Below are 22265 nucleotides of genomic sequence, written 5' to 3' on the forward strand. Positions count from 1 at the left end.
AGGGTTGAGGATCAATCCCGCAACCTTTGCGTTCGGAGAGGAACATATTTTGATAAATTGTGGATATCTGGTAAATGATGAGAGGAGGGGTCGAAGGCAAGTCATCATATCTCACATAAAAATTGTTCACATAGCAGGCAAGCAGCTAGTGCCCTTCAACTCTTTGATCTCTCGTTTCAAGTATTTCATCTCTTTTAACCCATAGCCCCCTCCCTTCTCAATGTATAGGTTCTTGTAATTTAAACACCGTTAGATGGCGGTAATGCACCTAAACGATTCTTGCCAATGCCAACCGCCACAAACCACTGAAAGAAGAAGAAAACGAAGACCGTAGGCATGCGTTAATGCGGGGATTAAAGGTCTGTTAGGTATAAATAAATGTGTACTATCGATACACTAAGACGAGTTTTGTTTAGTGACGGGCGATCGAATTAATTGTGTTATTTGGCTGTTTTTCCAGAGGCGTTACTTGTGTCGGGTTTTGCTCCTTCCTTGTGGGATGCTATGCGAACTCGCTAACAGATGCTAACGGACAGGCTTTGACCAACCTTGCCTCGCACGTAATTTCAGCCTTAAAACACAAATATCAGTTTATTTGTGAAAATTGCCAGCTATTGTGGTGTTGTATAAGACAATTGGGGAATGAACAACTTCACCGAGACGAACATTGCCTGCTTGTAGGTCCGTCGTGTTGTACTCAACATAATCGTGTTCACATCCCAATAAACACCAAAAGTAAGTGAAACAATTTTCAAGTTTGTATTATGCACGTATTGAGACCAGCATGTGTTTTATTTAGTAGCATGTGTAAATTCATTGCCCACATGTGCCGGTAGTTATAACCGTCTTCAGTCTTTCTCCAATCCATGTTAAAACAGTCAGTTTTTAACTATATGCAAGTGAACAGTTGTGATGAACAACCACATTGTTTACCAAGTAATCTATCTTTTTTAGTGTCTAATAGACCACCAGGGTGGCACTCGATGCGTTATGAACACCAGTTCCCACCAGCGAATAGCAGAGAGGTAAGATGATGTTTTAAGGCAGTGGATATTTTGCCGTGATTGGCAGCTCTCTTGCTAGCGTTATTTTGCCGTGAACGGCTGTCATCGGCATTACTAACCATAACCCTCACCCTAAAGACATATTACCAGTCTAATCCTAACCAAAACCGCCAGGATTCGAACCTGTGACGTCACACTTTCTAGGCTATCGCCTTAGCCACTATGCCAAGAGCTAGTATGCATTCACTGCCGTATAATTTGTACTTGTTGTTCTCATGCAATTCATGGCAAAATAGTGCTAAATTGCGAAAAATCTACAACATTGAATTGAGGTTTGATGTTAATATACTGGCTAAAAGAAACCCTTTGAAGAAATTATAGTAAAGTTCATAAACAGAAACAAAGATCAAATGATGACATTATCCCTCATTTACAGTAAGCAATGCAACAAAAACAAATTTAAACTGGGGACGGCAATAAACAGTTTAAAGCAAGTACTTGGCATCTTCTTTGAACAGTTGTCCACTTTCTGACAAGCTGCTGCTTTTTGTGTATCAAATTTTTTACTTGTGAGTCAATCAAGCGATGGCTAGTATCTCGATAAACTGGTAAATCTGGTCACTCGTAAATCATCGGTACCAGACTTTAATAACGTGGGTGAAAGACAAGAATATTTACCTTCGGTCTGTCGTGTTCATATTCTTTTAAGATTTAAAACTCATGTTTCTTTGCTTTGTGTCCTAAAGCGCCTGTTGCTGAAAGTGATCTCTTTAAGACACTGCTGAATTCTAAACCAGAAACTTGTATCTTATTTCTGTGACCTCAGAGCTTTGTGCCCTGTAGATGATGTCGTACAAATCGATTGTCATTTCAAAGCAGGCTATGTGTCATTTACAATCCCCCAAATCTTGTACATTTTGTGTAGGATTTATTTCTTGGGTAGACCCGGCAATGCCAGCGGTTCTATGCACTCATGCAGCACAATGTGTTTTTCAGGTGACAGTGCGTAGGGTGGTCAACATTTTTGAAAAGAGCTCTCAACACCCTCCCCCTGCAATGGTGGACTATGAGAGAGGATATGAAGATGAGCAGTGGTATGATGATGGCTCAGGTTACCACGGTGAAGAAATTCCCAGGGATTACCCACCAGAGCCATACTACGATGAAAACCCCGAATATGGCAACTTCCACGGACACTCTCCACCCCACCACCAGGTAAGACTAGACCGGGATGTCTGAAACCAATCATATTTCTATTCAATTCAGAAGATCTCAACACGATAACAATGCAGTGAATATGTGCCAATATTGCCTTATCATGCTTTTCATTTTTTTCCTTCTTCCTAACCCCTCTCTTAGGAGTCACACTATCAAGGTCCACATTATGGCAGAGATGATTTGAGGCATCATTTACGCTCAAGGTGATTTGTTATTTGCTTTAAAGTAATTGAATTAGGGCTGAATGATTAATTGCAATTGCAATTAAATTGCAGTTTGACAAAACACGATTACGTAGTCGTGAAAAGCTGCGATTAAAATGCTCGTTGAAACGGAGCGGAAGGAGGGAAAATGGGGGGAGCAGGAACGTCACCGCTGTAACTAAAGCCTGGCGCCATAAGCGCACGTAATTTTGGTGAGGGTTTTTTTGTCTCATAAGACCTTGAGACGAGTGTCTAACATGTTTAAATCAGTTTGATCTTGGTTTTAAAACACTTCACCGTTGTGATTTATGACTTTTCGGCTGCCGTATTTTGCGCATTTTGTAAACCGAGTGTGGCCGGCAGCGGCTGATAAATTTGTGTTGTCCTATATTTTGAGGCTAAAGAGGTCTTTATGTGGCCGTATGTTGTTTTGTCCGATTTCATGAATGAAAATTAAGACGGACGAAATGATTATTGCTCGTCATTACCCACCGTCATTTAGGTGTCGCTGCCGCAGCCTCTTTTAATGTACATGTATTGTAGCGAACAAATCAGGCCAAGCGGAGAACAAACAACAACTCTTTAATGACAATTTGCAAGTAACTGTCGGCGGTAACCACGCCAGAACACAACAGCTCCGCTTAGCTTACCAAAACAAAAGTCTGTGTCACCTTCAAATTACCCCACCCTCGTCCCACCCACAAGGATTGCTACAGAATGCTAGTGTTTTTTTTAAAAATCAAATCGTAAAATGTTACGTCATATAAGCAGGTATAATTTTACTTTGCCTACACTTTAGCATGTGTGAGTTTACTGACTGGAGATCGCTAAGTTTCATTTTTTTTATATGTATATTGCATTTATTTATTGATAAATGCAGTGTTTACATGTCATGTTTCATGCAACATGAAAAGTTTGATATGTTGAAGTGGTAAATTGTAAATGTAACTTTAATTGCAGAAAAAAAAAACTGATATTAAGGCATCATTTGCCTTTATCGTAAAATCCTGTAATCTATAATAGATTTGATATTGTTATAATTAACTTTTTGTTGGGTAAAAAAATTAATTGAAAAGGACCTTGAAAAAAAAAATCGCGTATTATATCACAATCGCAATTTTTTGGGGGAAAATTTGCAATTAGATTATATTCCATAGTTGTTCAGCCCTAATTTGAATGGTTTACTTTAGTCACCATCATTGTTTTTTAACTGCTCCTCCAAATTTGGTGATAAGCCTATTGCATTATTTTAAGGTGGTTATATTCCACTAATTAGATTTTTAAGATTTTAATTGTATAAATATTGGATTTGTGTGGTCCCTTTATCCATTTCCAGGAACAACTCGAGCATCACATTTCTGTAAAAGAAAGATCAGTTCAATGTAGGTCTTAATTTAAAAAAAAAAAAAAAAAAGTAAAACTAGGGCTGCACGATATATCGAAAAAATACCGTCATTGCGATGATGGCACGTGCAATATGCTCATCGCAAAGACATGCGATAAATTAAAAGTTTTGTTATGGTACTGTATGCTTCGTTGCACACCTCCCTAGATACTGCTCTCCTATTGGCTGGAGCGGACCACAGGCGTCCTGTTAGCAACTTCGCAGCCGTGGAAGGAGGAAAAATAAATAGCACACTCGGGAGAGGAAGAAATGAACGAGGATGAAAACAATGAACTGTCTGTGCCTAAAAAGAATAGCACATTTGAAATATGGGACTACTTCGGCTTCAAGAAAGATGACTTGACACAGACGCAGGTACTGTGCAAGTGATGTCAAAGAACAGTGGCTACGTCAAGAGGAAACGCAACCAATCTACACAGCCGTCTTCAGAGTCCCAATACTACTAACGTGAAGGCAAGTTGTAAAATAGCAAATCGATAACCATTAATGACAGTTTTGCGAGAAAACTTCCAAGCGCCACAAAGCTATTACCACATTTTGCCAGAAAGTACCTTAGTCTGTATTGACCTTTTGCACGTGACGTCACAGCCCTCATGGGAACGCCCCCTCAGGGACACTGGTCGGCAAAAGAGCCACATGCCTGTATTGTAACCATTGAATCTCTTACAGCGTAAAGTCCTGTATCTAATCGATTATCTTATAAAATGGTCATATCTTGCTTTGCGGTCGGTTGTACAGACAAACAAAAGAGTAAACCAAATGTATACCTACTAATGAAGACTAAAGACGTCGATTGATAGCAGCAATCAACAGAAATGACTGACAGCCCTTAAAGTATTCGCGGATTTGCAGCGATCATTTTTTGCGACGTTGGTCGATAAATGTTATTAGTAGATAAACGTACACTCTGACAAAGATTGTAACAGGTGTTGAATTGCGTGTTTCAAATCACATTAACGAGCCAGATAGTTAGCGTCCACGCCAACTGCACGAACACACAGCTTAGTTTTAAAATGCACCTTCAAAACTATGAAGTGCATTTGACAGTTTAATAATGGGGGATTTTTTCTTTGTGCTTGGAGTTTTTCACTCTGGAGCCAAAGTCATATTCATGAAATTAAGCGCATAGTTTGCCACTATGATAGTCATTTGTTCCATGCCAGTAAACATAGTAACATAACATCATCACAACGTTTCAATATAGAACGGACTGTGTCAAAATAAGTCAGTTAGCATGACAAACAAGTTTTACCTTTGCATTACGAGGTATATTGTCCCCCGGTGTGAGCGTAGCATCTCGTCCCAGAGACTCAGCCAGCGACAAGCTTTTGAATCAGCCCCGACGTAAGAAGAGACGTCATTGACTACATAATGATATAGGTCGTGCGCTATGAATTCCGGCAAAGTCGGCGATTTGATTAACTTTGTAAAGACATCATGCAACAGAAAGTAAGGGCTGTTTTCAAACTTGCGATCTCCAACTAAAGTAAATATCGCGCTCTATGAGTCGCGACTAAATGTGCAACTTCAACTGACAGGTGACCTTCGGTTGAAGTAATAGATTCCGTAGCTCTATGGGCAATAATAACTTTTAATTTGTAAAATAACAGTCGCTCCGGGTCACGTCCACTTCCATTCAACAATCATTTCCTTCCGCCGTCCGTCATAGGGCAGTCACGTGATAACGTGACGTCGGTGCAAATGGTCAATACCTGCAAGCAGCTCACCCTCTGAGAGACTTTTCAACGTGCCTCGGGCAATGTAGTTACACGCCAGCGTCCTTGTTTAAAACCGGCCAAAGTGAAAATGCTGGTTTTCCTGGCAAAAAAACCTTGAAACGTTTTGTTAAGCAGTGTTGATTTTTATGGTTACTGTAACATTGAAACGGGAAGACTTACATCTTAAGCACTTTGTTTTCAAGAATTATTATAATATATATTTTTGTATATATTATTTAATTTACCAGTCCTGCTTAAAGCTCTTGAGAATTTCATGGTTGTCACTTACCCATGGTTATGCTTGAATAAAATAACTGATTAGGAGTACAGTGTTACCTCGTTTTTTTTTTGCTGGGGTTAGGTTCCAAGAAATACCAGCAATAATTGAAACCCGCGAAGTAGTTAGCTTTATGTTTTACATTTATTATAAATGTTTTAAGGCTCTAAACCCCCTCAACACAGTTTATACAGTTTTCTCATTGAGGCATTTACATTTTCTCACATTTTTCTCTTGTTTAAACATTCTCAATGTTCAAACCTTCATACATTTTATAAAATGGGTACATTACTGTAAAAAAATAATGCATGTAAAATTGCAATTTAAAAAATCAGTGAAACAGTGAGGCCGCGAAAAGTGAACCGCGTTATAGCGAGGGAACACTAATGCTTTTTTTTTTGGGTCCTCGCATGTTTAGGGTAACACTTGTTTAAGTGTTTGCACTCTATATATTTAGACTCAATTACAATGTTTAGATCAGATTACTGTACATATTCTATTCATATTTCACATTTAAAGCTTATTTATTTAATTAGATAATGGAAATATATATTTTTTAGGCATATTTTAAATATCGCGATATTCAACTCCCATATTGCATATCACATGCTTTTCCAATATCGTGCAGCCCTATATAACACTGCACATCTTTTGCCTATTCCAATTTCAGTTCTTTCACCGTCTTACTGTTGTGAAACACTATATGCAACAGTGCACACACACACAAAAAATCTGGATTATTTTTATTTTTTTTACTTTTGTCCTCGTTTATCTTTAAATAATGCATGCATTTTAATGACAATATTTAATGCAGAAGCGCAGCCATAGTAGGTGTGTCTCCATGACTTTGGATATTTGTAGATTAGGATTGTCCTGCCGTGGTCTGCTTGCTGCTTCCGTATATAACAAGCAAAAAGACCACTAGAGGGCGGCAGGGTTCCAGTTTTTGAAAATAGGATTAAAATAAGAGACATCCATGGCCTTCTGGAGCAGGTTTTATTAAGATTTGGTTCAAAGTTTAATAATAACATATGTATTCTACACTACTGTATGTTAAAACTGATCTGTCTGATATGTCCCAATACATGCATACTCTCACCTCCTGTATTTTATATTGAAACACGCCTTTTAAGAAACTGACTGCACACTGATTTTTTTTGAACACTGTATAATTTAAGAGGGTTGTTTCATTGCTTATGTATATATAGGTATAAAATTACACTTCTAATTGATTTGTCCTTCATTTCACCCGTCTAACTTAATAAATCCCTTAGTGTAAAAAAGAAAAATACTGATGGAAAATGTATTTGGAAGCATTTCTTTGTAAACCCTACTGCTCGTAAACCTCAAGGCTTAACCCCAGACAGTCGCTAAGTCCAGCTGTTGTAAACCCGACATCAACACACACACACTTCTCACCTCGGCAGCTTCAACATACCAGCAGTTTACGGGCCCCCCATCACTGGCAGTCTCCTTTTCTAGGAGTTATACCAGGCTAGAATGGGGGACAAAGGGCACTAGTGTCTACTTACTCTGCCAAAGAACCCCCACATCCACCCTTTACCCCACCCTAATAGAGAAAACACCCAGACCACTCCCTTTTTAATTAAAACATCCACGTGCATCTCAGATATTTTTTACAATTGCATGTACCAAAGTCAGCCGAGCCACACCCCTTCACAGAGTCCCTAGCTGTAACGTAAAACGGAATGATAACCAATTATGAAGCGTCCTGAAGATTGCGCTTTTGCTGGACACAAATAAGAGCAACTGGTTGTGTTGAGGTTTTGTGTAACGTGTCTGGCAAGTCATTCACCGCTATAAAAATAACGAGAATTGCAACCACATTGTAGGTAATAGTCAGACACTTTATTCATGTCTTCTATATATTTTTGTAGATACATTTGTTTTTAGGCAGAAAACACACTGAAAATGTATCAAACTGTGGCCCAAAAACTGAGGTACTAAATTTAAGTTAACTGTTATTTCAACACAGAACTTCTAAATTTTTAGCTGCCTTTTAAACACTTAATTATATTGTATACACGTCGAAATACGCTAGTATAAAATATGTATAACAAATTAAAACAAAAACACTTGTCAGTTTGGGAATGGGTACCTTTCACATTTGAACCGGTACAACTACAAATCGATACACTCTCTGCAATCATGACCAATTGATCCACATTTACTCCCAACTGTTACTCTTCGTTCGGGAATTAAAACGTCACTGAAATCTGCTTTGGCATTTTCATTAACACTACTGAACGCAGAAAATAGAATTTAGAATCACTGCTGCCACCTGTTGATGAAAAATGAAACTGCGCACACCCTTTTTCACGTACACAATGCGTACATGACGTCACATCCGTAGACCGAGGGCGGGAAATTCTAACCCGAATCCTGTCTGAAAACAAAGAGGCTTGTAGGAGCACCCATTTTGAACAGTTAAGGTCTTAATCTACCAATTAGAAGAGGTTTCAGTCTTAAATAGTCAAATAAAAAGGCTATTGCAAAGATATTTTTGGTCAAATTGTTACAGAGAGCAGCCTTAAGTGATCAAACCACACATCTTTGAGTTCAGAAAAGGGCCAAAAATCTTTAGCAATAAACGTGAGGTCTCATTTGACCTATTCGCATTTGGAAATGCAGTTAATGATGTTCAGACTAAGGATGCACGATAATAACGGTGGCTGATAATTATTGGCAATTATCGACCAATTTGACTTCATACAGATAAACCAGATACTTTAATAAAGATATCTGTCGATAATTATCGGCAGTTATCGACCAATTTGACGTCATACAGATAAACCAGATAATAAGGAAATCCGCCTATAATAATAGATGTGTTTGTGGCTCAAGTTGTGCCCAACTCCTCAACCCCTCTCTTCTCCTATGGTAGTGTATATTTGTGACGTCATATTACACGAGGACCGTGTGGTCACAGAAGATGCATCATGGCGACATGGCAGTCGCCAGTGTGGGCTTTCTTTACTGTCCTGTTATGGGGAAAAAACTATTTTAACACTTATTAACTTAACAAGTTTGTACTGTATTGTTGACACCTGTATTGTCTTTAACACAATGGGCTTTTCACTTCTTGTACATGAAGCAATATCGAAGTGACCTTACTGATAAGCCTGCTCGCTACAGACTGCTTGCTTTCCTGTCTAGCTGACCCTCCCTTTCTCATCCCAAAACCTAACCAGGCTGCATAAAAATCTTCCCATGATAAGTTACTGCGCACACTGTCACAGTCACTTCTTGTAGACTGCTTTGTAAGACTTGTGTATACAGGGAGTCACCATGAAAAATCTGTCCTGCCATTGGTTCATAGCATTTAAGGGCCAATAGGATATCTTAGCTCGGCATGCAGTGAACATGTCACACATCAGTGAATGTCGTGCATGAGCAAGACACAAGATGCTGCATCCAAAGTCCTATATTAGCGTCAGAATGAATGGTATCGGCGTGTTACTTGTTAGTACTCACCGATACCGAGTTTACATACAGATACACTGTTTTAATACAGTATTGGGGCCTCTGCTGATACCAGTATTGGTATCGGAACAACACTATTTATCAGTATCGGTTGAAAATAGCATTATCGTGCATCCCTAGTTCAGACTGAGGACTGAACAACCAGTGGTTGTGGGACATTCACACCTAAACATCTGGATACAGGCTAAATGTGGCGCAATGGCTTCGTCAGCTTTCAGTGGTTAAATAATGCGCGGAAGTGTGGTTGCCGCCAATCCGGTGACAGCGCTCTGTGACTTCAGCTCTATATTTGGGTCTAATTAAACAGTGCCTTCAATTGAGGACAGACGCTGACTTGAAAATTGGCGCTGAGTTGAAAATTGGTCCTTTTACATGTTCCAAGGGCCAAAAGTGGAAAATTGCATCCATTCCACAAATTGATTCATGTGCCCTACACCCTACTGGCTCTGAATTTAAATCTGTGGTTTTGCCTTCCACCCGTACTTTTTCATTGCTCAGCCATTATCCTCTTTTCCTCCTAAACCTGTAATGATGAATTCTGGGAGATTTGAATTAATTGTATGTTCTGTTCTCATCCTTCTGCCGTGATCTTTCTTTGGCAGCAGCAAATTCATAACCAGTCTGTTTTCTGTTTTTCAGGAAAAATGGCCGACCCGGTCCATATTTCAGTAACAGGGGTCGAGGGCACTCTCAAAAGTAAGTCAGTTCCCTTTAACCCATTAAGGCCGGGAGCACGCGAACGCGGTTCTACTGTTAAAGCCGGGAGCGCTCCAGCGCTCTTCTCCCTTTAAATCCGGGAGAGCGGATACGTCATTTTGTTTTGTTTAGACCAATTTTTGGTCTCTTAGCCAATAAAATGCATCAGAATATACACGAGAGGGTGACGTGGGCCTCGTAGCATGTCCTGGAATTTTTTTCAAGCATTTATGGCTTACACAGATTCCCGGGAGTTATGAAATAACTGACGTGATTGACGACGGCGCAGGAAGAATTCGAATCAATGTAACCAGTTGACAGTGGCATATTGTTAAAAAGAAGTATGTTTGTAGACAATGAGGATGTTGAAAATTTCAACGGCTTTCGAACAGAATGGACGACGAATAATTACCACTCGATTTCCTGAGGTTCTTGCTAGTATACTCTCCAGTGTTGAAGGTTATATACCTGCAGATGCGACATTTGTTTGTTGATTTATTTATTTTTTTAATTTTGAAGATTTATAATAAACTTGTTTGTGTGAACGCCACAGGTGTAAGCTCTGAAATGTTATTGGAATTATGCTTATATCTGCTTCAGGAGCCGAGATATCAATTATTTTTAATATTGTCGAATTTCCAGGAAAATTTCAGGTTTTCGAGGGGTGGCTCAAAAGTCACCCATAGGGTTTAGAGACATGTTTTGCCAGGTGCTTTAGGCCTTAATGGGTTAATACGGTTATGTTTTTAGTCTTCACTTCTCACCATATTAGGAATTCCCCATTCCATTGTTTTTGTTGCATGATTCGTATGGATGTTAGCATGTCTTGGATTTTACTTGTTTCTAGATAGAAGATTGAGAGATTGCACCCTATTGACTTAACTGGGCTGTGGTTTGTTTCAGTCGAGACGACCATAATCACTTCAGGCACTCGCAGAATGTTAAAGCGGACTGGGACCGCTCTTCTGGGAAGAAAAAAGAGAAAAGCCAACCACCTCCTAAAAAGAACGTCTTTCCTGAGTCAGACAAAGGCTCTGCACACCCTCCAAAAAGTACTGGTAAGCCTTTATTCATGTATTTCAGGTGACGGATTGGAGATAGACATGTTTCCACTAAGCACTTCAGGTCATCCATCCATTGATTTTCCGTAGCGCTCAACCTCACTTGGGTCACGGGTAATACCCTGGGCTGGTCGTCAGCCATTCACAAGGCAGTAATACACCAACTATTTACACCTATGGACAGTTTATTCTCCAATTAAGCCATAATGCATATTTTTAGAATGTGGGAGGAAACCAGAGTACCTGGAGAAAATCCACACAGGCTTTGGCAGAACATGCCCGAATTTGAACACACGACCTCTGCACTGTGAATCAGATGCGCTAGCCAATAGGACACAGTTCTGCCGGCTTCACTTCGGCTCTAATAAGCATCGACACACAGTACAACCTGAAACCTTAAAAGTTGGAACACCCCAAATATGATTCAAGTCAAAACTATACGGTTGACCTGTGCTATTCCGTCAGTGCATGTGACGTACTTTACGTATGTGGGGAATGCACATTCGTCATGTAAAAGGCAGGCGGGCTGCTCGAGTGAGATCCCGGAAGTATGTGGGAATAGTTAGCCAGCTAGTTTAGCATTAGCTAGGACAAGCCAAGGCTGTTACAACAGAATGCGGATGGATTTAAAATGAGACAAAAAAAACTAAAACACCCTTAGTAATACCGCAGGTCAGGGTATGGCGGGTGGTTAAAAAGCTCTTTTAAACTACAATGGGAAACTTTTCCATAGTGTGTCGCAATATATTTTGAATTACCAGTAAGTGAATATGAAGATTTGGAAAGTGCTTTACACATTTTGCTTTTTCATTTGTTTTACGGAAATGAACAAGATGTGAGCCGATTCGAATGTCATTCGCTGATGTCAACACAAATAGCAAATAGAGGTTTTGAGTCCGAGCTCTAAAATACAAAATATAGATGAATAATCAAATCAATATAATTGAAAGGTCCAATGAGATCAAGCCTGTCACATTGAAGCATCTGTTCTAAGATGAGGTGTGTAATGCGAGCAGTCACACGTTAAGATGTTAATGGCACAAATGTCACATGCCCTTTTTTGTGAATTTGGTGGGGGGGAAGGTGATAGCCTTTCTTTTTTTTACTTCACAAACTGACCTTATTAATGAGAAAGTAGTTACTGTGTGGCTCGACAATGTCACAGGGATCGCTTTGGAGCCTTTCTCGTGCTTTCTTTGGACTTTTACAAGATTTTGCCCCCCCCCCCCCCAAAAAAAAATTAGAAAAGATGGTTTCAATTCAACACAGTAAAGGTCATTAGACTAAGTCTAAGTAATTTCTTTGCTTTGATTGCTGAGCTGTGCAAGCATATTTATGTGCTGAAAATGTAGTTCTTTGTTGTGCCAACCGTTTGAAGATGCAATAAACCAGTGAGAAAACAGTTGTACCTCCCACCTCCATCTGGAACACTAATTAGGCCAGTAAAGCATGCTGGAATGGGGTTCTGGTGATTTCCGTGTGCTCTCATGCTCACATGGGGCCATGAATGCATAATTCTTTTTAAACACAATTTTCACAGTGGTAGGCTGACCCACGGTTTGTAAAGAAACATCTCAATGTGGCATTTTGGCCTCCCTAGAGACTGCACACATATACTTAAATTATAATAATTGATATGGTGTTACCTTAGTGAATGACTTGTGACCATCGCAGGATGTACACAACCTCACCCAAATTCAATTGGGATAGTCTCCTGCTCACTCATTGCCCTAATGAAGACAAGTGGTGTAGAAAATGGATGGTTTTATCTTCACTTGATCTAGAGCCATTTTCAGTTTCGTTAAGTTAAACCAAACAGCCAAACCACTGGCCTCCAATTTCCTTTATTTTTCTTTTTTTCCCACTAGCTAAGCCTGTTGTGATACCAAGCCCACCTCCAAGTGTCCCTGCAGAGGAACCACCGCAAACATCTTCAGTAACAAAGGTAAATAATAGCATTTGCTTTTGATACACTTGCGTCGGTGGCACTATTCACTGTTGACATGCGGCGTGCATAATGAGGCTCGTACAAAAACAAGAACTCAACACCGGTCAAAGAGTTAAGTTGTCTCTTTTTGCGTTAGGAAAGTCTTTGAAATTAGAACCTGTTTCTAAACCTGGTGACCTCGCCACTGACCCTCGACCCTTTGCTCTACCAGGAAATACCCTGTGATCCTGTACCAGAGAAGGAGTCGGCCCCTTCCAACATGGAGCCCGAGTCGACCCAAGATGAGGAAATAAAGGCGCGACGGTCAGAAGCCATTAAGGCCAAGGCTCTGGAAATTGAGAAGGTAATAAGAATTGTTCCATGATGAAAAATAGCAAATTATATTTTACCATGGGCCAATGTATTGGTCCGATACTATAGGCCTGTACCAGATAGTAGTGTTTTTCCGTGGGCATGTTGGCCTGTGCTATCAAATGAGTTCATATTATTAGTGTAGCTATTCAATTTTCCAATACTAAAGACCACAGGTCCTTAATTAAATATAAAGTATTTCTTCAAGCCGAGGTCTGGAATATCATATGCAAGAATAACATTTCATTAAAAATCAGTATATATATATATATATATATATATATATATATACACACACACACACACACACTGAAGGAGGAGTAACAATACATTTCTGAAAAATGTTTGTTGCATAAAAAGGCTTTTGAACAGGGCATCCTAAAGTGTGAGCATTTTGAGTTGCTACATTCTTCTTTTGTATCTACCGGTAATATGATCTTCCAAAAGCTTAAAATCTTTCTTCTTCTTTTTTTTTTTGCATTGCAATTTAATTTTCTTTTCTTTTTTTTGCCGTCTGCCTGTCACAAACACAAGCTGCTTTGATTTGATTGGTCTCACTTGGTTGGAGTTGTGATGCATAGCAGATAATGATACAATGTCCATGCTGCTAGAAATCTGTGCAGGGTAAAATATGGCTGCTGTATATACCCCCAAAAGGTGTGCTGGTTTAATTGCAATGTCAAAATGATCGAATCCACAAAAGGCACCATTTCGGCTAGGAGTCTGCCTGTCTGTTTTAGTTGTATAGCACCATATTATGTGTTAAATGTTGCTCACTTGGCATCCATTGCAGCTTGGTTCCCCCCCCCCCCCCCATCTATGGACATTGGTCCCTTCTTTTGTCCTTGTGTGTGTGTGTTTCTGTTGTTTTTTTGTTTTTCCTTGCCCTCTTGGGGGGTTTAGATCAGGGGATGTCGTTAATATTTGTCAACTGAGGGCCTGTGAAGCCCTTTGAGACCCTTTTGTGATTAAGGGCTATATAAATAAATTTGACTAGGCTTGAGTTAACCTCTACTATAAACCATTTTTATACCACACTATAGCAACTTTATAAAAACTAACCATCTAAAGTAGCTTTCACCTTGTTTTAGTAAAATGCAAGCAGGATCGAGTACGACCTGCCCACCATTCGCATGACATTTTGGTTTCAAAATGCCAGTCAGCAGGTAGCGAAGCTTTTCTATTTGGCGTCGCGCTTTATTCCCCCGCCCCTTTGTCCCTCCACGCTGTACTACGTGCCACTTATCGGTTCCTGTTAAAGCAGGGCAGGAATTGGCCCGCGGGATGTCAGGCGGCCCACCCAGTGTGGTACGTCTTTTGGCATTGGTGTGCACATGCTTGCCCCGCCAGTTCCCAGCGCTGCCACAGACGAGGGGTGGGAGGCAGCCAGCGCTCCGGTGCCTTTACGGGAACATCTGCCTCCGAGCTGTACGCATCAGGTCGCAGGGAACTTGTAAAATAAGCCTTCATTTTGCGTTACAGAAACCATACGTTGCTCATTTTCTATTCCTAGAAAAGGAATCCGTTTAGTTCATTCAGTTCATCATTAACTTTTTTTTTGTGCTGCGATACTCATCAGTCTTTCTGCATGTACTCTCATTAAACCTTAAACAAATACATCATGGCCATAAACATGACTGGCATAATGAAAACATTTAGAAACCTCTTTCCAAATACCTCTATTGTTAAGTCATAGATGGTGGAATACGGAACGAGTGATTATATAAGGCAATACTCCTTAAAATATCAATTTAAAACTTCTGGGAATTCTACCGACAAAACTTATCCATTTTCACAATTAGCTGCTCTCGAGATCTTGGCTTAACAGGCAGCTTTTAATATCATCTCATGTGTAGCAGCCCTCAATTAGAATGCTTGTTATGCAGGACCCCTGCTTGCCTCATGTGAGGGCTGTATGTATAATCTCACTCAGGTTCACAACCCCCCCCCAGCATCTCTGCGCATAGCCCTGAGTATGTTCACAATTTGGACCTCCACAAACATCCGATTTGGGTCGAAGCCCACTTCTTCTTTTTTTTCCTTTTTTTTTAGCTCCTCCTCTTCATTACTGGTGCTCTTCTCGGGGCCCCCACCTCCGTGGCCCCAAATCTTCGTTTTTAAAGGTCTTATAAAATAGAGAGCCACCATGCAATAAATTCACAACATATAGGTAAAAAAATAAATAAATAAATCTGCCTTTCAGTTTTTGCTAGTAAAGGGGGAGCATACAGTATGAGGTCATACTCAATTATAAGGCCCCGGTAGATCTGAAGACCTTTTGAATTATGGCATCATTCGGTTATGATTGCGGGGGGTTGCGGGAACTTAACCAAGTCTATCCGTTTTCTATAGTGCTTGTCCTCATTAGGGTCAAGGGTGAGCTGGAGGGATGAGCCTGGAGTACCTGGCGAAGGCTAGACCCGAGATTCGAACCCTAAACCTCAGCACTTTGAGGCAGTTGTGCTAAACACAAGTCCACCGTTCTGCCTGTCTTATAAGCAATTCACTGTTTTGTTCCCATCAGAAAACAAACGAATTACCGGTAGCCACACTGTCAGCATCACAACCCTTAAACTCAAATTTTCCGTTCGCATTCATCTGTAGTAGTAATAAAGCTTAAACTACTCGCCCTTTGCAAACCCCTGACTCTATTATAGTGCGCTATGCGCGTTTCTCTGCATTTTATAGTTACTACTGAGATTAACAAGCCCGCGTATGTAGTTAAATAAATTGTATGGATAACACCGGGAACACAATTTTTGTTGAGTTGGGTCTGACAGCTGTTTTTAACTAATTTTTGGGTGCAAAATCCAAAACTGATGGGTTTTTTTTGTTTTGTTTTTTTTACATGAGGTTTTTTCTTAAAAAATAGGAAATAAATGCCTGTGTATGTAAATAAAATACTAAGATTGAATAGTTACAACGTACAAGTTTTGAAAAAAGTAGTAAAACAGCATCAAACAGCAAAGAACTAACAACGGTATGCCCATGAGTACAAGTTTAAGAGAAAAATTAGCACGAATGCTCTTAGTTCCTTCTATGAGAGCTTTCTGTTTGCAGATATTGATAGTACGGACACATTGGAAGCTGCACACACCTCACACTCCACTGTCTCAATTACTACATGAACAACCCAGTTGCCACGTAGCTGTAGATGAGTTCAATCGTATAATCAGCTTTTCTTACTACAGTCTTAAATCTGTGGAATTTCGCTTATCTGGGGGGCAAGCTGAAAAAGCTTGATGTGCTCGAATTTTTTTGGGGGGGTGGGGGGGGGGTTCAGAATGCCATGATTATTTACTTTTAATCATTAAAAAAAGCTATAAACGGTACAGTGAATCGCTTAGATGCCCTCTGAGCTGTCTTGACATCTGCTGACGCTTTGTGTAGGCAAAAGAGCTATGTTGAACTTCTGAAGCACAGATTATCATTCGTCCCATCCCAAATTGCACCACTTTTGGGCCGTTCCACTTTGGAGGTTCCACTGTACTTGCTTTACATAAATGTCAGGATAACTTTTCCGAGAAGAAGTGATTGAAATGCCACCTGAGCTTTCGGCGGTGTCATGTTAAACACTGTACAAAGACGATACTAGAAACAATCATTCTAAGATGTGGTTGCGCACACCGTATGCTTTGTATGTACTTCAAGGCACTGAGCACTGTCATTATACGGCTCAAACGCATCCCACAGTCTGGGGTATTTCGGTCCTTTGCGGCTCACTCGTCTGTGAGCACAAAACACCTTGTTGGAGAGAGAGAGAGAGAGAGAACGCGACAAGTACTCCAGTTGCGCTGATAGCAGTAATAAACCGTGTATCCTACCATTAATTTCCATTCTGTAGTTTCCCTCCTGCACTCGCAAAGTGTATGGCATAAAATACTTGTAGAGGCATGGTATGCAGGAATGGAGTAATTCAAGGACTTTATGAGCATGCTGTGGCTAGTTCATCTGGAGAATTTAAATCAGGAGGTAGAAACATAAAATAGAAGTTTAAATATTTTATAATATATATCATATCATATTTTGAAAACGAATTTAATGTGATTATTTTTTCAAGATCCTCTTCCCATGTATTTTCTAACAAACACAAACAAATTAATCTGTATGTTTTGCAATAAACCGTCATCTTTATTACACATTGTTGTTTTGGTTTGATAGTTTAGGCTTATAGTAATACAAAGGCAAATGAACCACAAATTTAGAAGACAGTTGATCTCCTTCAATTAGAGTTGTTAACTTGGCAAGCACTTAGACTTGCAGCCTTTTATGCCTTCAAAACTTCACAAAATTCTACCCAACAAGTGTGACATAAACATCAGCCAGTGAGTCATAAATTGGATTACAACAATGATGCAAATAAATCTGTGGCATTTCATGTATCATGAAACAATCATGTGAGCATGTGGACAGCACTTATTAAACGCTGAATTTATCTAGACAATAAATAAATAAAATATTGGTATACATAAATAATAAAGCCTACGGCCTGACCAAAATTAAGCTGAGGATCCCCCCAAATGCAGCCTTTGTGATTTTTGTTTGTGTTTTTGGATTTAGCTACATTGGTTTCCGGTGTGTGAGTTTTTTTCTTTTCCTTTCCTGCCTGATTTTCGCCAAGTAGTGACATTATACGTCATAGTATTTGTTACTGTGGTCTTCTGTGAATTAAGATTCATATAATCCAACTCGCGCAGTCAAAATAGGACGCAGTTTGAATATAGAGATGATATCATTGCCTTTACTCTGTCAATCATGTCATCCGTTGCTGAAATGTTTTTTTTTTATTTTTACGAAGGGCTTTTTCTGACAAAAATTGAAATTGATGGTTCCGCAATGATAAAAAGCATCAGCAAAACACTGCACAATATGTCTCACGATAAGAAACAAGCACTTGCGGTTTTGCATTTTCCTTTAACTGACACATTCTTGGAATAAAGCCTTTTAACCGGTTAACCTCACATTCTGCTCAAGATGTTGAGCGTTGATTCGAGTTTTATTGCAACCAACATGCCGTTTATATTCCAAACACTTACTTACAGTTTACTTTTGTGATAGCTTTGAGATCAGAACATCTTAGGAACATTTAGGAAGATGGTTAACTTTCTATTAGTTCTATAAGAGTACAGCCGTCAATTTTTTGTAAATATTGTATCATTTGACACTTAACCTATATATAGATATGTTACAAAGTTTTTGGAAGTGTATATTTTAATAGCAGATTGTGTCCAAGTAGTCAGTTTGGTCAACAGACAATTTTAAGCAGCAGACTAGAATCACATTCTGTCAATTCTCGAGACCCTAATTGAAGGGGGGTAAAGGTGATCTGGACTGCATTAAGTCACCGCTGGAGGACCTGGCTGCCCCGGCCTGCCCCTTTGCCTGGCTGGCGTGGTCCTAAAAAGCCATGCATCCACTCCTCCTCTCTCAGGTGATAAAGGTGTTGTGAGCTCGCACCTGGGACACCTACAAAGAACTTAACAGCCGCTTTAGGTCGGCAGTAAAAACCCTCGAGGGATGTGAGAGCTTGTTACAATGTGGTGTGAAAGAATGCTCCAGTACGGCAAAATATGTTGACACCTCGTGTCTTCGTTTTGTTCTGGGCCGACATTCGCCTCGACTGCGCACAATTGAATGCGTTCGCACACCTGTTTGGTGGAATACGGCTCTTTGGCAAGAAACAGCTGAGAAGAAACACATTAAACAGCTGCCAGGAACTACCTGCCGAGTTTTCTTCTTCTCTATGCTCTTAAACTCAGTGGTGGGACATACCAAAGTACAAATTCTTTATTACTGTACTTAAAATTTCAGATATCTGTTCTACTTCTTTACTTGAGTAAAAAAAAAAAATCTGATGTCTTTACTTTTACTCCCTGCATCTGAAAACGTATCTGTTGAGTGAGACCGTTATGAAGCAAGTTTGTCACATTAAGTAACGGTTGCATATCGTCGTTGTTCTCTGAAGTTTGTCAATTTTTGTAATTATTTTTTCTTTTTTTACATTTTTACGTTTATGGGATGAAACTGATTGCAGACGTTAAACGTAAAAATGCCAAAAATGGACACAAGTGTTTTTCACATGGCAGCGATTATGTATATAACTGTATAATCGTGGACAATACGGAATCGTCATCATTGGCACGTGTGACATTGTGGAGCCTATTGTTTAGAACTATCTGTCGCGGTGTTCCCTCTGAGTTCTTGTCATATCTAGCCGTTAAGAGTTACGCTCTTTGAAATATATTTGCCATGCCTGTGCGTCTTGTCACATCGTATTCCAAAGCTCAGAAGACCCTAAAGATGACAAAAGGAGCAGTGACGAAATGGCCAATTTATACCTGCTGGTGTAGTGAGGGGGATCGACACTTAGATTTGACACCTCCAAGATCGATTCCCAAACGATCAACATCGATACGTTTGATACTTCAGTCATTTGATGCAGTATATTTGCATTTATTTACAGGTAGCACCATAATGTTTTATTAGAGGCCAAAATTAATTTGTGGCGGCCCGCCACAGGTAATGTGTAATGCTGTAATGTCTTATTTCGTGGAGTCGGTCAATTACGTCATTGATCGATTGGTGAATTACGGCCAATCACAAAATGCGGTTAAATGCAAAATATTGGCTGATCAGATCAGTTTAAAGTCTATAATTGGTAAAATGACAGCAGGCATATTCTGTACATTGCACTTGTGTAATATTTGTGCTTTTTGAGAAACTAATTCAAGGTTGCTTACCAAAACTCCACATCATTTCCCCCACCTCCAGCCCGCCCGACCACTCCCCATCCCTACTACAACATGGTACATTTTTCAAATTATGTTGTTTTATATTTTTGTGCAGAATTATAGTAAGGATTGTGAGACCTTCGTCACAGTGGTGAAGATGTTGGTGACCAAGGAGCCCACTTTGGAGAATCTTCTTACCGATGCTCTCAATGCAAACTTGTCGGAGATGAAGCAGAATTGCTTCGCTGCCCTCAGGCACTATGTGAAAGAACTCGATGAGGCGCTGGAGTTGTCAGACCGTACAACATAAATAATGTGGACATTATTTTTTATTTTGAATAACCTGTATCATTTTTTTAATTAATATCCTTTTGTGGAATTAATTGTTTTTTATCACTGTTCATCAAATGTGTTTTTGTTTTTAATAGGATTTATATTTGGGATGTACCGAAATAAATTTTTGGGGTCAAAACCGAAAATGAGAAATGCTTGGCCGAAAACCAAAACGGCGGGGAAAAAATTATGCCAATTTTTTATTATCATTGCATTTATTATAATTAATTATAATATTATTATAAAATATGTAGGCCTATTTAGTAGGGGTGTGCCAAAACATCGATTATTAGATTCATCGCGATGCAACACTTGACGATTTGACAACGATTCATAAATGTTCAAAAAACTATTATTTTCCATAATAACTTAATGACAGGAAAGCGAAAGTAAAAGACACGCCTGCCGCCCGCACAAGATGATGATGGCGGCAGCGGAAGTTACTGACCTCTTGCGTTTCCACCCCAGGTTAGCGGAGATGAATCCGACGGTTGTTGCTGCTAACCAGCAAACAATAGTCAAAACGTCCCCGCAGCTTTGTAAGGGCGAGACGAATGTCATCATCCACCACAACCTTTAGTCCATATCGTTCAATAATCAAATCGTAGCACCCTGAATCGTAATCGAATCCAATCGTGGGGTGATTTAGATGGCACACCCCTACTATTTCGCATGGGCATTTTAACAAAGCACAATATAAATGGAAATGCGTCCACACCACAGACACCATGAGACATGTTGGCGAATGGTACATTAAACACCAAACACGGAGTGAGCAACTGAGCATTTTCTGGCGGTGCACTTTATAGTCAATGTACATTACTTCGCACCGGCGGGCACAGATGCGTGCGGTGCGGATGACGCATTTGTAGGCTATTTGGAGCAGGGCATGGTGAGGCGTACTTAAAATTGGCACATTCACATATTCACCAACGTTTAAAAATAAATACATTTCTTCGCACCAGCCAATCGGCTTTGGGAACAGACTGCAAAGTCACACACTGCGTCTTGTACAGATCTGTAGTCACCCGGTCCCGGAGATAGTGGTAAGTGTTTACTTGTTTACACCCGTTGATAGCAATAGTGCTAACATTAGCTTAAGTATTTAGCACGGCCACCAGAATGCAAGTAAAAAAGTGGAAGTGCTCGAGGGGCTCTCATCAAAGAAAAAAAAAAGAAGGGCGCTGCAGGAGAAAGTTGAGCTGATAGTGTTATTTGTCAGTGAAAAGGGCAATGGAAATGGCTGTATGAAAACCAAAATGTTTTACTGTTCAAGGTAAAAGTGTGTTTTATCTTGATTATAATGTCTATGATCCTCTGGTAAAAGCTAATGCAGAAAACATTATTGATAAGAATGTACAAAAGTATTGCAATGTCAAGCTGACGTATTTTAGGGTTCCATCAAAATGTGTGCCCATTTGGAGTGCCTTGCTGCAGTCATTAAGTCCTTTTTCATCTTGTTGCACATTAGTCTCGTGACAAACCTTTCATTTAATTTCTTCAATTCACTGAATCCTGTACATGGTTGGTTGTTAACCCATGCTACATCCCGACTAACCAACAAAAAGTGTTAGATTGATCATTGGTTTTGCATAGTATGTAATCAAAAAACTGGCACAATATTGTGGGTCTAATCTAAACGCCTGCAAGGGAGAAAATGTGAGCTAATTTTGTGATCTTATTTTAGAACATGTATCTGTTTTATTTTAACTGAAAAGTGCTCAATAAATATTTGGATTTTAAAACGTTTACTCTTTAATAATAATGCATCCGATTTTTATAGCGCTTTTCTAGACACTCAAAGACTCTTTACAAT

The 22265-nt window shown here is 39.7% G+C and overlaps 1 protein-coding gene across 1 annotated transcript; it reads left to right on the forward strand.

Moving 5' to 3' along the window:
- Positions 1 to 340: 340 nt before the first annotated feature.
- On the forward strand, positions 341 to 22194 carry LOC147175552 (uncharacterized). Its single transcript, XM_086074467.1, has 10 exons — positions 341 to 359; positions 682 to 735; positions 955 to 1025; positions 2001 to 2219; positions 2364 to 2425; positions 9969 to 10025; positions 10929 to 11083; positions 12955 to 13031; positions 13246 to 13377; positions 20232 to 22194. Coding segments are annotated over exons 2-10 (969 nt in total). The 5' UTR covers positions 341 to 359; positions 682 to 734; the 3' UTR covers positions 20427 to 22194.
- The last annotated feature ends 71 nt before the right edge of the window (positions 22195 to 22265 follow it).

Source organism: Leptonotus elevatus, chromosome 4 (genome assembly GCF_054856555.1).
Source record: "Leptonotus elevatus isolate MCC_2025b chromosome 4, RoL_Lele_1.0, whole genome shotgun sequence".
Taxonomy (NCBI): Eukaryota; Metazoa; Chordata; class Actinopteri; order Syngnathiformes; family Syngnathidae; genus Leptonotus; species Leptonotus elevatus.

What these genes read in the sequence shown, in the direction of transcription:
- LOC147175552 (XM_086074467.1), top strand. An exon ending in GGTCGAGGGCACTCTCAAAA is followed by an intron (nt 10,026 to 10,928) that starts GTAAGTCAGTTC and finishes GGTTTGTTTCAG; the next exon opens with TCGAGACGACCATAATCACT. An exon ending in AGGCTCTGGAAATTGAGAAG is followed by an intron (nt 13,378 to 20,231) that starts GTAATAAGAATT and finishes ATTTTTGTGCAG; the next exon opens with AATTATAGTAAGGATTGTGA.